The 15061-nt window shown below is 62.1% G+C and overlaps 1 protein-coding gene across 1 annotated transcript in view; it reads right to left on the bottom strand.

Annotated features, from left to right (window-relative positions):
- Positions 1–286: 286 nt before the first annotated feature.
- Positions 287–15061, bottom strand: part of Necab2 (N-terminal EF-hand calcium binding protein 2) — a 16526-nt gene continuing 1751 nt past the window's right edge. The window contains exons 3-13 of the mRNA XM_013012702.1: positions 12955–13063; positions 12406–12431; positions 12200–12297; positions 6106–6242; positions 5547–5665; positions 5360–5439; positions 3060–3113; positions 2520–2632; positions 1414–1491; positions 717–808; positions 287–372 (exon numbers count right to left, since the gene is read on the bottom strand). Of these exons, the coding sequence (XP_012868156.1) occupies positions 344–372; positions 717–808; positions 1414–1491; positions 2520–2632; positions 3060–3113; positions 5360–5439; positions 5547–5665; positions 6106–6242; positions 12200–12297; positions 12406–12431; positions 12955–13063 (935 nt within the window). The 3' untranslated portion in view covers positions 287–343. The remainder of the gene's footprint in view (positions 373–716; positions 809–1413; positions 1492–2519; positions 2633–3059; positions 3114–5359; positions 5440–5546; positions 5666–6105; positions 6243–12199; positions 12298–12405; positions 12432–12954; positions 13064–15061) is intronic.

Here is a 15061-nt window from a genome sequence, read left to right as displayed (position 1 = left end):
CTAGCACAGCACTGGCGGGGGCTCTACTGGCACCTACAGGCCCGGCCCAGGCCTAGGCCGGGCACTAGGGGTCACAGGCCTATCAGGTTCGTGGACAGTCAGCGAGGGGGAGGGGAGAAGCAGCCTGCCTGGGGGGATGGGTCCTGCTGAGAGCCAGGGGGAGGGGTGCGTCCTGCAGGCCTCCCCTCCCCGGTTGGCCTCCGCTGGACCCCAGGACCCCAGCAACTGAGGATGCTCTGCTGAGGGGGAGGGGCTGCTGCTCAGAGGGGAGGGGGTGCTGAAAAGACTGCTGTGTACCAAAGTTGCTAGAAAAGAGCAGGCGTCCTCCGGTCACAGGAAGGGGTCAATCCCGGCCCACGGTGCACCAGGCAGCTAGAGGAGAGAGGGAGGAACCCACAAGAGGGTGGGCAATGAACAGGCCCTTCCCCTGGGGCTCCAGGGAGGGCGGCAGGCCTGCCCCTCCCCCCCATGCCCCCCCCCATCAGCTCCACATGCACCAGGGCTGGGGGGGCGGGGCCTACTGGACCAGGCAAAGCTGCCCACTGCCCAGCCAGGTGTCCAGGCGCACCCCTGTCCAGTGGGCTCAGCTCTCCCCTGCCCGGGTCCAGCCTGTGGAGGGTGCTCGTGGGCTCTTCTGCCCCTCTCTTGGGCAAGGGCTCTCACTGGGCACTCAGCGGATGGGACGTCCCTGCAGGGCTGCCTGTGGGCATCTGTACCTGGCACAGAGATCCGGGAGAGGGCCTCAGGCTGGCTCAGCGTGTCCACCTTGACGTGCCGGAACGCCTTGCACACCGGGCTCTGCAGGTGCCTGCGGCGTGGAGCAGACGGTTAGCCAGGCGGGGCCACCCCTGCAGCTCGTCCCCTGGGGGGTCCGTTCAGGTGAGGACCTCACCACGGGCGTGAGCACCAGGAGGAGGTCCTGAGCCCTTCGCTGGGGGCTGCGGCCAACAGGGAATGTCCATGGGAGGTGGGGAGGGGACACAGCACCTGTGTCCACACAGGGGGGGTCAGGGGTGCTTGGTGAGCAGGGGACACCTTTGCACAGGGTGGCTGTCCACCAAGCACTGCTTTCTGCCTGGCACTGGCCCACACTGGCATGGCTGCCCTCAGGGTGGCAGGCTGAAGGTGCTCAAGGCCGAGCCAGCCCTCCACAGCGGGATGAAGAGCCCGGGAGGAGGGACGGGGCTGGCTCGTCAGTGATTCTCATCTTGGAGCTGCGCGGCTCACACCCCACCGCTGTGGGACCTCGGCGCCCTGGGGGGCTGGCGTGGGCCAAGATGCTCGAGAGCCTGCTGCTGCTGGAGAGGCCCAGGCCGGCCAGCTTTCCAGACGGGTGAGGGTTTTGTAACCTGGGTGCCAGACTCGTTCCTACCCTCCCTGCCCGGGGTACGGGGGGGGTCTTGGCTCACTCACCTCTTCCACTCCTCGTCCGTCTCCCAGAACTCGTAGATGACGAAGGTGAAGCCGTCCGATAGCTTCACGGCGGCGATGCTACAGGGGTGGAAGCGGAGGCCTGGTCCGCAGGAGGCTGCCCGGCCCGGCCCTTGGCGGCCCTCGGACCGGACCACAGCGGCACCCCACCGCTCTCCAGTCCCCTCCCCCCACCTAAGAACTCCAGGGCCTCCTGGGAGGGCAGCAGGAGGCCTCCATGCCGCTGCTTTTCTGACGAGAGGGAGGGACAGGAGCCCCGGGAGCAGCTCCTGGCCCAAGGCTGAGGCCCTGATGCTCGTGGGGCTCAGGGTGGAATGAGAGATGATGCTGAAGAGTTCAGTCATTAAAAACAACTTCCGCCTTTCCATCCAAGCACCCTGCCGTGGCTCTCCTCCTCGCTGCTGTATTCAAAGTCTCCTGGAGCCTGCCCGGCCATTAGGGGCAGGGCTGGGCCACAAGGGACCACGCAGGGCATGGAGCCCACTAATCCTATCATTAGTTCATTATGCCCAATTTAAGACTCCATGGGGAGCTGGGGCTCCTAACTCAATAAGGGATGGGGAGGGGACAGGGAGGGGACGGGCACCTGCTGCCCAGTGCAGGCTGAGGCAGGCGCTGCTGCCGCCGCTCTGGTCTTTCGCCAGCAACTGGCAAAGGTCATCATGAGCAGTTGAGCTCCCCATGGTCCTGAGCCCTGCACCCATCCCTTCCTTACCCACTTGCTGGAAGCCACGCCTCTCAAACACTGGAAGCCACGCCCACTCACATGGAACCCCACCCCTGGAAGCCTCCCCTCCCCCTCCCCTCACTAACTGGAAGTCACGCCCCTCAAGGAAGCCCCGCCCCTGCTCACTCACTGGAAGTCAGGCTCATCAAGGAAGCCACGCCCCCACCCCTCACTCACTGGAAGCCCATCATGCCCCTCAAGGAAGCCCTGCGCACCCACTGGAAGCCCCGCCCCCTGCTCACTCACTGGAAGTCAGGCTCATCAAGGAAGCCACGCCCCCACCCCTCACTCACTGGAAGCCTGTCACGCCCCTCAAGGAAGCCCGGCCCACCCACTGGAAGCCCCGCCCCTGCTCACTCACTGGAAGCAGCTCCCTGCTCCTGCGGTGCCCCTCAGGTACTGGCGCAGGGAGTCCAGGAAGCTGCTCAGCTGCTCAGGGCACACCACCATCTCCTGCCGGACCAGCTGCAGGTGCTGTGTGGTCAGCATGGCGGTGAGGGCGGGCACCTGTGGGCCTGGCCCTCGTCCAGCCCCCCAGGATCTCACTTCAGGGGGTCCAAGACACTGTGGTCAAAGTAAACCCGAAATGTCTGCCCCCCGTTCTTTTCATCCTCACACGTGAGAACTGACCAAGGAGGACTCCATTTCTGACGGGCAATGGCCACAGCACTGCCCACCAAGACCCAGACAGGGCTACATGGAGAGGCTACGGGGCCCCAGCTCCCAGTGGGACCCACCATCCTGGCCTTGCCCAGCCCTGTCCCCCAAGTCCTGGAGCCTCTCACCCCTGGGCCCAGTGCCCCTTCTGGGGTCTCGTGAAAGGGGGGTGGTGGGCATTGAACCCTCAGATCCCGAGAGTCCAGGCTCAGGGTCCGGGACGGGGCCCAGGGACCGGCCTTACCATGTTGGTGCCTTCGTCATCCGAGAGGCGCTGCTCCAGGTCAAACCAGAGGGTCTGAAACAGGGACGTCCCAGAGGGGCCTGAGACCGAGGCCGCCTCCACCCGAAGCCTCCAGGACCCCACACGATGCACGGGAGCGCCGGGCCCCAGCCCTGAGCACCTGCCCACACCGCACTGGCGCCTCAGCCCGGGCTGACCTCGCTGGGCTGCCTCCCCTCACTCCTTGCTGAGGATCCTGGATGCTGGGGCCAGGCCCAGCCACAAGGGAGTGGCAGAGGCTGCGGCCCCGAGAGCCGGCTGGGCGCCCCGGAGGGCACGCAGGGAGCCCTGAGGGCTGGACCAGGATGGGGTCCACCCCGAGTGTCCTGACTGGCACACCGCATGACCCCACTCCCTGCGGCCACCTCTGGCCTCCCGCACCGGCAGCCAGGGAGGTGCTGAGGGAGGCGTGGGGAGGTCCTGGCCTCCTCAGCCCCGCTCAGACGGCTCCCGTCACCCCCCATGGCCTCCCCAGCCCCGCTCAGACGGCTGGCTCCGCTCACCCCCAGCCTCCGGGCCGGCGGCTGCCCTCCATCTGCTCCGGGAGCACGAGTGACCACCTGGAGCGCGGGCCCCGCACCCCACGCTCACAGGCGCTGCAGGTCACAGACGCAGGTTAAGCTCAGGGCCTGGGTTTCAATCAAGTGCCTCTCTCATCAGCCTTTTTTCCCCCCAGGTTGGTCGTGGGGCTTGAACTCTGGGCATGGGCGCTGTCCCTCAGCTCTTCAGCTCAAGGCGAGCGCTCTACCACTTGAGCCACAGTGCCACTTATGGTTTTCTGGTGGTTCACTGGAGATCAGAGTCTCACAGACTTTCCTGCCTGGGCTGGCTTTGAACAGCGATCTCCAGACCTCAGCCTCCTGAGTAGCTGGGATGACAGCGGGAGCCACCGGCGCCGGCTCTCTCATCATTCTTTGATTTAGACACCTCACAGTTGCAGCCTTTGCCATTCTTGAACTTGGGCGCCCCAATAACTGCTGCCTATCCACCACCCGCCCTCCACAGGGCAGACTGTCTGGCTGCAGCATACAGTGCACAGGTGTGGGGACACGGGCCGTGGGGGTGGGGTGCAGCTACACAGTCACCTCTGCCTGACCCTGGGCCCACAGCTAGGTAGCCAAGGGTGCCCCCTCCCCTGCCCATGCAGGCCCAGCCGGTTCTCAGGCCTGGTCTCCGGGAGGGCAGGGGCTGCAGCCAGCCGCTCTGCCTTTTCCATGCAAGAATGAGGGATGCCCACGGGCCACCCCCTCCCTCCTCCCTCACCCCGAGGGGCAGGAGGGGGCTTAGGTGGGCCTTTGGGGTGACTGGCCCCGGCTTCCAGGCCTAGGCCAATCAGAGCTATGGAGGAGGACCCCACCCATCTCCAGGATGCCCAGGTGCTCCAAGTTGCCAGCCAGCCTGGTTGTTAGGGCAACCAGGGTCTAAAAATAAGCTTCAAACAGCCTTCCTCCCTCCTCCTCCTCCCCCCTCAGTCCCCACTGAGTTGTCATGACAACGGGCAGCAGGGTCCCCAGGAGCCGGCGCTGCTCTGGGCCTCGGGGCGGTGCGTGCGGTAGGGGGACCCCGCCTTGGCCTCAGCCCGGTGGGTCTCCAGCCTCCTCCCCGGGACCTGTTGCCAACCACGGTCTCCCGTCTCTCGGGTGGGGAGTCCTTGTCTCACAAGGGACGCCCTCAGAGTGAGTCCCAAATCCTCCAGGTACTGGCGCCCTCTGGGAGGAACGTGGACAGGGCCACCCGTCCCAGGCCCCAGGGCCCGCTCCGGTAGAGGAACACGTGCAGGCAAGTGGAACTGGTAACAGTGTCCAGTGATCTCTTCGAACATGGCTGGCACTGACCTTAACCCGACACCTGGCTCTGGGGTTAGGCCCATTGGCAAGGGGTACAATGTGCTGTCTTCTCTACCATCAGAGGAGAATCTGAGCCTCAGAGAGGGTACGTCCCCGGCCCAGGGCCACACAGCCACACAGATGGCACCAGAGTTGGAATGCCAGTAGTGGGACAACTGAGCCCACCTGTCAGTGAGTCCACGGCCAACCTTCCTTGCTTCCAACAAACGGTCCCCGTGTGAGTGCCCCACCGGGCGGGGCCCTCCCTGCACCGCTGCCCCTCCCCGCCCTGCAGCACGGCCCTGCTGATCGGTCACTGGCCTGCTCCCGGGCACTGCCCGAGCAGCCTCCTTACCCCGCGCTGGCCCCGCATCTGCCCTCAGTCCGACCACTAGCTTTCGCCTGGGAGGAGGGTGGAATAGGGGCGGGTCCTACCTTGCTCTCCAGCCGTCCAATCAGCTCTGCCAGCCTCCCGATCTGGGCCTCCAGGCCCTCCTCTTTTGGGTCCCTGATGACTGCGAAACAGAAACGGAGACCCTGGTTTGGGGCAGAGCCCCCAGTGTCCACCCTGCCCCAGACCGGGCCCTGTCCCAGAACCCCTGCACCCGCGGTCCCCTCTCACCGGGCGACAGGCTCTTCCCTTGCTCCGGGGTGGCAAGCTTGTGGTTGGGGGCGTAGGGAGGAGAGGGGCCTCCGAACCAGGTCTCCATGACAACGTGGCTGGGTTTGCAGTGGTCCTGTCTGCGGTGGGAGGGGGAAGCCGGAGGCTCTGAGAGCCATTCCGCCTCAGCCTGTGTGTTCTAAGCACAGCCAGGGGCTGAAGCCAGCGCAGCCCTGACCCGTGGGGCCAGGCCTGTGGCGTGGGCAGCGTGGCCTCCCGTGTAATAGAGGAAAAGTGAGGTCTGTGGGGCAGGTCACGCAGGTAGCCGGGCAGAGCCAGGCCTGGAACTCAGGGCCATCCTAGGACCCTGCGCCCCGGCCCGTGTCTGAGAGGTGTGGCTCTAGGGCTGGGAGTTTGCCAGCTTCCTGCCTGACACAGCAGTCCCCAGCCTCCCGGCCTCTCTGGAGGCCACTCTGCTACTCTGTGCTGAGGCGGTGACGGAGACTGATACCAGTGAGATGCCCGGAGAAGAGGGGGCGATCACCACCCCCCAGTGGCCCCGCAGGGCCCAGGCGCACACCGGATCTGGCTGGTCTGCTCCTCGATGGCGTCCACGGCGCTCTCCACGGAGCTGAGCAGCGACTGGATCTGGCCGGCCGTCTCCTTCAGGAGGAAGCGGGTCACGAACTGGTCCACGCTGCTCCCCGCTTCATACACCTGTGCGGGGAGGGGAGCGCTGGGGGGGCCGGAGGGGCTGGCGCCGCGTTGCACCTTGCGGGGGACACGCTCCACACCTGGGGGACGGGGGGCCCAGGCAGGGCCAGGAGATCGGAGCGCTCACAGCTCTGCCGCGAGGGCCGCCGAGGACAAAAGGTGAGGCACAGAGCCCAGGAAGCGCTTCACACACACACACACACACACACATACACACACACACACACATACACACACATACACACACACACACATGCACACACACACACACATACACACACACACACACACACACACGAGCCCAGCGCCGGCGGCCCACACCTGTCATCCTAGCCACTCAGGAGGCTGAGATCTGAGGACTGAAGTTCAAAGCCAGCCTGGGCAGCAACATCGTCTCTGAGACTCTGACCTCCAATGAACCACCAGAAAAGTGGAAGTGGCGCTGTGACTCAAGTGGTAGAGCATGTATCTTGAGCTGAAGAGCTGAGGGGCAGCACCCAGGGTCAGACCTCAAGCCCCACGATGAACACACACACACACACACACAGACTGCGAACAATGGGATGGTGTGGTAGCAGTGATGGCAGTGATGGTGGTGTGCAGTGGTGAGGGTGGTGGTGGTAATTGGTGGGGTGCGGTGGTGGTGGTAATTGGTGGGGTGCGGTGGTCGTGGCAATTGGTGGGGTGCGGTGGTCGTGGTAATTGGTGGGGTGCGGTGGTCGTGGTAATTGGTGGGGTGCGGTGGTCGTGGTAATTGGTGGGGTGCGGTGGTCGTGGTAATTGTAGAGGTGCGGTGGTCGTGATAATTGTAGGGGTGCGGTGGTAGTGGTAATTGTAGGGGTGCGGTGGTAGTGGTAATTGTAGGGGTGCGGTGGTAGTGGTAATTGTAGGGGTGCGGTGGTAGTGGTAATTGGTAGGGGTGCAGTGGTGCCGGCATTGACTGGCTGTGGCTTTCTTGCTGTAGCAGTGGTAAATCAGTACAAATTGTCAAACATGGTGCCTCCTTTTCTTCCACGAAGAATTCTTTGGGGCCTGGGCTTCATGATGACACTAAGATGACAAAAGCACCTGTGCAGCCCAGGACAGGAAGAAAGCATGGGCATGATGCAGGGAGGAGCACGGGGGGAGGGGCAAGGAGGAGGGGGAGGAGCACGGGGTGTGGGGCTGGGAGGAGGGGGAGGAGCACGGGGTGTGGGGCTGGGAGGAGGGGGAGGAGCACGGGGTGTGGGGCTGGGAGGAGGGGGAGGAGCACGGGGTGTGGTGTAGGGAGGAGGGGGAGGGGCACCTGGGGTGTGGTGCAGGGAGGAGGGAGAGGAGCACCAGGCAAGGAGGGGCCTTAGGAATAGCGGGAGGACCAGTGTGAGCAGGGCTCACAGCAGGACATTTCTCAGCTGAGCTCCCTTGCTGAGAAGCTTCTAGCAGTGGATGACCCCCCCTGCGGCGGAGGGAGGAGGAAAGGCCAACAGTGGTCCCAAGGCAGGGGAGGGGTGCAGGGGTCTTGAGGTCCAGGTCTGGGCTGTTCCCAGGCTGCCTCTGCCAAGACTTGGCTTCCCACACCACCGGGCGGCACCCTGCAGTCCTGCCCAGTCCTTGGCAGAGCGAGGGAAAACGGCTCATCAAACCATCCATCACTCTGCCTGGGAATTCATTAGCAATCATTGCACAATAGGAGTCGTGGCTGAGGAACAGGCCGGGGTGAGGAGAGGAAGAGGAGGGGGCTGGGGCCTTGGGACCAGGAAGAGCGTGGGGATGGATGTCTGGAGCGGGGAGCCGGTCTGGTCTGTCCGCGGCAGCCCCACGCACGGCCTTCCTCCCTCACCCTGCCGCCAAGCCACCCACGGCCCAGGACCGCCGAGTGGCCACAAAGATGCGGGGCACACACTGGGCAGAAAAAGAAATAGCAAGAACAAGTGTGCGAGAAAGGTACCGAGAGGAAAAAGACGCTGACATGTTCACCGTCCCCGCCAGCGCCGGCGATGGGGCCGGGCCAGCAGCTGTCAGCGTGTGTGCCAGCGTGAGTGCTGAGGCTTGAACTCGGGGCCTGGCCCTCTTGCTCAGCCATGCCTCCTATCCAGCATTTTGCTGACGAACTGGAGGTGGAGTCTTGTGGAATTTTCTACCCAGGCTGGCTTTGAACCACCATCCTCCAGGTCTTAGCCTCCTTGGGTAGATGAGATTACAAGTAGGAGCCACAAGCACGTACACAGGCAGGAAAGATTCTTGCAAAGGGAGGCTGTGAACAGGAGTCACAGCGACACTGGGAATGTAGAAGAGAAGCACCAACCACGAGCTGCTGCGTCTCCGTGATGACTGCACTAAGTCAACAAGGAGTGGGAAAAGCAGCTTGAATTTCTAAAGTTCCATTATCCCGGAGGGAAGAGGAAGCGTGTGTGTGCGTGTGTGCATGCATGCGGTGTGTGTGTGCACGTGTGCGCATGCAGTGTGTGTGTGTGCGTGTGTGTGCATGCGGTGTGTGTGTGTGCGCGCGCATGCAGTGTGTGTGTGTGTGTGTGCGCGCGCGCATGCAGTGTGTGTGTGTGTGTTTTCTTTTTATTTGATTAGCCAGCTAGTAGTAAGGAGGTGTCGATGCTTTCTAAAGCCTCTGTTAAATAAGAACGAGGGCATCTGCCTTTCTAGTCACAATGAGCTGGATAGAGCAAACCACAGAAAGGCAGGTGCCAGGAGAGCAGCTGTGGAATCGCGGCTCAGAGCTGCTGCACAAGGTCCTGTGACCACATCTGTTCAAACAAGACCTGCAGCAGAGGTGGAACTTAAACAGCTACACCAGAGAACGAGGCCAAGGCACCGCCGGTGAAGGCACGAACCCCGGGCAGACCGTGAGCGCCGCATCAGCTGGGAGACAGCAGTGCTGTAGCAACCAGCATGAGAGGCCTGGCCCGGCAGAAGGCAAATTTCTGCATCCCTAGAACTGGAGCTGCGGGGTGCTGGAGCTCACTGTGGTCCTCGCTCCTCAGGAGTCTGAGCACTGAGGATCGCAGTGTGGAGACAGCCCAAGTAGGGAACTCTGTGAGACTCTTTATCTCCAATGAACCACCAAAACGCCAGAAATGGAACTGAGGCTCAGATGGTTGAGCACCAGCCTTGAGCAAAAAAAGCTCAAGGTAGTGCCCAGGTTCTGAGTTCAAGCCCTAGTACTGGTGTGTGTGTGTGTGTGAGAGAGAGAGAGAGACAGAGACAGAGACAGAGAGAAAGAGAAGGAAAGAAGGAAAGGAAGGAAGGAAGGAAGGAAGGAAGGAAGGAAGGAAGGAAGGAAGGAAGGAAAGAAGGAAGGAAGGAAGGTAGGAAGGAAGGAAGGAAGGAATACAAACAGGAACAACTTTGCCAAAATTTAAGGTCTTGCAGGAAAATGGCCAGCATGGTGGTACACTGCTGCTGTTGTAGCACTCGGGAGGTTGAGGTGGAGGTTGAGAGCTGACGGACAGCAGGCAATCCGACCAGAGTCCAGGCAGGACAGAGCTGCCACGGAAGGGCGGGGTCATGTCACCCTTCACCCCCTGCCACGCCGACCCCAGTAGAGTCTGCTTAGCATGGGAAACCATCTATCAGACCATGATAGGGGCCTCGAGACCTATCTCTGAGTTTTGGGACTTCACCGAAGTCTACCTCAGAGAATGGGGCTTTACAGAAACCTATCTCCAAGTTTTGGGACTTCACCGAAGTCTACCTCGGAGAATAGGGATTCTAAGAGGCCTACTCCTGGGAAAAGGCTGGCAAAACCCCTGGAAAAAATGTGCTTCTGCCTTTCTTTCTCATAAGAGTGCCTATTAATCTTTTACTGCTTCTACTGCTCTTTGTACTTGCTCATTGTCAGTATTCCCTTATACAAAGCTCTTTCTGAAGAGTGTTGACGACTCCAATATCTGATGAGTGTCCTAAAAAATATGACTAACTCACCAGAGTTAAGTGCTACCCTGAAACCCCTCTTATGGAGTTTAGTAGACAAGTTATAAGTAAATATAAAAGTATTGGGGGTTTCACAAAGTCACTTCAGCAGAAGGAATTGTTTGTAAGGGATGTACAAGAAGCTGTAGGCCCGGCTAGAACAGAAAGAATGTATGGCAATTGCTGAGATAATTATTTAGGAGAAAGAATTTCCTGCTATTTACTAAGAGAATTGTTAGACCTAAAGAATTGCTAGATACAGGTCTCTTTGAGGTTTACTATTAAAGAAGAAACAGGAAAGATCTATCTGGGAAAGTTAAGACCTCTGTAAAGACAGATAATGGTTAATTGGTGACAAACGTCGTAATCATTGTATTCCTTAGAGATAAGCCGGAAACAAGTGCCTGTCAGGCGATCAGCTGGTGACCACCTAAAAATGAAGCCATGCAGCAAGATTGTGTAACCTTTTGCCCTTTCTCATGAAGACTTCTGTTATAAAAGTTTACTATTCTCTGCATTAAATCGCACTCAGCACTCAGCATCCACTCCTCTTGTGTGTGAGTTGTCTGTTTGCCATCTCCCCATCCTATTCCAGGTTCCTCCCCTAGGTATCCTCCGTCCTCCCGACAGAACCCTGTCCGCGGCAACCCCCCGCCTGCCTGCTGTCAGGTCGAGCACCGCCGTGTCCGGGCAGTTCCAACTGAAACTAAGATTCCGACTAAATCCCTGCTCGACTCCTCCTCCAAAAGTTAGGGATAGATTGTATTTTTTCAGTAGAAGAACGACTCCATGTTAGAGACACCCATTCTCTCAGAACACACTGGAAGGCACCTCACCATCCGACCCCCAAATCCTCCCGTGTCAGCACCCCCGCCCCTGCCCCGGTGTGAGGAGAAAGCACTCAGCTGCCCACAAGCCCTGAGCAAGATGGCGGGAGGGACCTCAGGGGCTTGCCACAGTTCACTCAATGAGAGAATCTGAAGAGAGCCCGTCTGTGGACAGCTAACTGAAAATCAGCTGATCCTTAAAAAAGGAAAAAAAGAAAAGGATCAAAGGCGTCTGAACAGATCAGCCACCTCTCCCCAGCCACCACATCACTGGGGAAGGAAGATGCATTCCCTCAAGGGGCTGGAAGGTTCTAAACCAGGATCTGGGGTTCGCCATCGCCATGAGTGGAGGAAAGCTGGGGAGGTGCTGATGTGAAAGGCAGGAGCCACCGACATCGTGATCGCCTCAAAAAAACAGACCCGGAAAGGCGTTCGACATCCCCAGTACGCTGCCTTTCTGCAAACAAGCCAGTGGGAAAGAAACGCCCGGCAGGCCGCGGGCCACGCCCCCCACAACCTCCGCAGGCGTGCACGGGGCTCTGTGGAGACCCAGGGCCTCTCCCTGGGCTAGGGCGGCACTACCACAGGTGGCCGGTCACGCTGGGGGCAGCCTTGCCGAGACACAGCCCCCCCCCAGCCCGAGCACGCACAGATGCCAGACCCTCGCCTGCGCTGTGCAGCTCCAGGAGGGGGCCGCACCCTGGAAGGGAACGCGTGCAGAGCCAGCTCCCCAGCAGCGCATGTGTTCACAGCAGCAAGACTCGGAACTCGGAGCCGAGCGGTGAGGTTGGGACGCTCAGCATGTGGGGCACGCCTGATCTAGAAACACCGGAGCTGGCCTGCACCTGTGCATTCCCCGGGAGCCTAAGCACCAAAACCCCAGTCCCTCTGCCCTGCGCCAGCCGGTGCCAGACTCACGTGGCACGCCTCCCCTCCCCTGGTGGAGAAAGCAAGGCTCTGGGCTGAGGGTGGAGGCCACGCCCCCAGCATCCCCTCCCAGCATGGCTCCCGGGTCCAGTGCCCGCTGGCCCCCGCCCCAGGAATGGGGCCTCATGTTGCAAACCACACCCCAACAGCCAGGGCCACTCACCACGCTTCTCATTCGCCTCACAGCATCTCTCAACATCCACCCTCACGACCACAAACCCAGCCCACCTGGGCCAGGAGCCCCCCAAAATCCAGAACCAACTCGGGACCTGGACCCTCGTGGGCAGCGCCCATGCGGCTGACCTTCTTGGTGTAGCCCATGGCCTTCAGGACGGAGTGGTTCAGGGTCTCCAGGGAGGCCAAGACATCCTCATAGTCCCCCATGTGCTCCACAAAGTAATCTGGGGAACAGAGCAAAATGGGGGTCACAGGGGGCCCTGCTCTACCCCAGCCCTCACCCCAGTCCCACAGGGGACCCTGTACCCCACTGCAGCTACTCCAGCACCTACCGCATAACTCCTTGGTGTCCACATGGCTGCAAAGAGAGAGAGAGAGAGAGTTAGCAGTGGAGGTCCCCCCTGCCCCTCTGGTACAAGCAGCCCTGCATGGTCAGTACGGGGTCCTCCGTGCATTGTCTCCAACCCAGGACCACTGGGGGCAGTGTGGGCCCCGCTGGGCCTGCTGAGGCCTGGGGCTCTGGGTCCTACGCAGCCTTCCTCCTCTGAGCCTGGCCCCGGTCCCTGCCCCACTACCACGCACAAAGCCCTCATCCTCTCTCTGAGCGTGAGGACGCAGCGCGCACAGGCCCAGGGAGAGGTGGGGTGGTGGCCGGCAGGGCCACACACACAGGGCCCCCTCGGCCCGGCCCCTCGCCCGGGAGAGCGGCTGACAGGGGACCGTGGGAGCCGGGCTCCACCACACACATCTGGATAAACATCTCTGCCTGAAGAAACGTGGCTTTGACTGTCCTTGGCTCAGAGGTTCCCCCCAGTCCTCGGAGGAGGAGGTCGGCCTCCGGGGCCCGCTCTGCGCTGCCCAGGCCTGGGACGCAGGCTTACTCTGTGTTGTCGGAGTCGATGGTGTGGAAGAGGTCCTCCAGCTCCTTCTCGTTGAGGACACCGTCGGCGAAGAAGAGCTGGAACTCCTCCAGGGACAGCTTCCCGTCATCTGCAGGGCAGCAGGGAGGGGAGGGGAGGGGAAGGCAAGAGAGGGGAGGGCAGGGGAGGGGAGGGGAAAGCAGGGGAGGGAGGGGAGGGGAGGCAGCCCAGTCTGCACATATTCCACAAGGCCGCCCAGACCCCCGCATCTTCCCGCCACCCACCAGTTCCTGCACCTAGTAAACTCCAGCTTGGAAACTCGGGGCCTCAGCCAGCGAGTTCTCTCCCTCTCCCTCTGATAGCTAGTTCACACAACCACAGCACGCACAGCAGATGCAGGCACCTGCCGGGCACGTCATCCGTTCCTGCCCCCATCACCCAGAGTCACGGCCGTTAGTAACACTCCAACCAAACCCTGCTGCCAGGGCCTGCACCGGTGACCCCCTCTGCTCTGGGCTCTGGGCGTCACGCAGCGCTGTATGGGGCAGCCTCAGGCCTCCCGGAGGCCTCCTCCCCGCTGCCTGCCCCGAGATGCCTGGCCGGGCTTAAGCCAAGCATGATGGGTCCCGGTGTTCGGTCCGTGCCTGGTCCTGAGGGGGCACCCCCAGCCCTCATGGGGCTGTGCCCTGGAGCCATCAGCCGCGAAGCGGGGGGTCGGAGGACGTGAGCGGGAAAGTGGCTTGACACCTGCTCAAGTTTCAGCATCGTTGGAGGCGACGGTAGACAAAAGACCCCCAAATGACAGAACCCAGCTGTGGCATTTGACATCCCAAGCAGGATGCAACCCTGTCCCCAGACTCGCGGTCCTCATCGCACATGCTCACAGAAGAGCTCTTACGCCCTGCTTCATTGCGGCAATATGGCTGCAGAGTCTGGGGCTCCCGAGGCACCCCCCCCCGCAGGACTGTGTGGGGAACCTTCACCCGCCAGCATGAGACCGCCCCACACCCACCCCTTCTGATGGGGGCCGCGGGGGGGGGGGTTGACTGTGCCGTGATTGATTAGCTGTGTCTGCCTTGGCCAGGGCAGGGGTGCCGGCAGCAGGGCCAGCCTTGCCTGGGCTGTCCTGGCCCCTCGGGCCCCTCCCCACACGGGAGGAACAGGCTGCCGGCAGGGGACCAGTGCCACAGGCCCCACGTCACAAAGCCTCCGTGACTGACATTTACCGTGAACATCAAGCACAGGCCTAATGAACCCGTCTCTGCTAATGAGGCCTCTGTCATCCGCCGCCGCTGCCTCGGGTCCAATTAGGTAAGGCAGGCGGCCGGGCCCGCCACCTCCGCGGCCTTCACAGGTGTCCCTGCTAATGAGCCGGAGCCCAGCCTGGCTCGGTGACCTCTCCAAGGCCCAGAGCCCCACAGCTCTGCGTCTCTGGGGGGTACCACTGCCCCCCCCACGCCTGCCACCTCCTGGGGTGATGGATGCCAAGCCGTGGGGCCTCTCGCTCCACGCCTCCAAGCCCAGCCCAGCCTGGGGCGCTGCTCCTGCGCTCTGCGCCCCACGGCACCCGCGTCCCGGAGGACACATCCCTCCTGTGGACGCCCGTCAGGGCTGGGAGGGGCTCGGTGTGTACCGGAACCCACGGCCACGCCGCACACGTGGCTCGCGTGCTTCCACGGCCGCCCTCTCCACAGCTTGTTTTTCACTGGGTGTGGAGTCAGGACCCCGCCCACACTGCGCCCCTGGGGAGCGCGGCAGGGGCCTCTCTCAGAGGGAGAGGGAAAGGCTGACCTGGGAGTGGTGGTTGGTGCCCCGCAGGGGCTAGTGGGGAGACAGAGGTCCAGAGGGCTTGGGGGTCACAGAGCCCCAAATGGCTGAGCCTTGTCTGGACCCCGGCTGGGGGAGGGGCTTTCTCTCTTCCTCCTGGGACACCCTGGTGACGGCCCCCCAATGTGTCCTGGGGGGGGCAGGGTGTGTAGCCTGGGGTGGGGACGGAAAGCGGCGGCCGCACCGCCCGTGTGCTCCCTGACTCCCCAGGAGCACTCGGGGTCGGGTGGGGTGAGGGGTCCTCCCTGAGCGTGGGGTGGGGGTCGGGTGGGGTGAGGGGTCCTCCCTGAGCGTGGGGTGG

Source organism: Dipodomys ordii, unplaced genomic scaffold (assembly GCF_000151885.1).
Source record: "Dipodomys ordii isolate 6190 unplaced genomic scaffold, Dord_2.0 Scaffold18, whole genome shotgun sequence".
Taxonomy (NCBI): domain Eukaryota; kingdom Metazoa; phylum Chordata; class Mammalia; order Rodentia; family Heteromyidae; genus Dipodomys; species Dipodomys ordii.
Note: the sequence above shows the minus strand (reverse complement) of the source record. Positions and strands in the feature narration are given on the sequence as shown.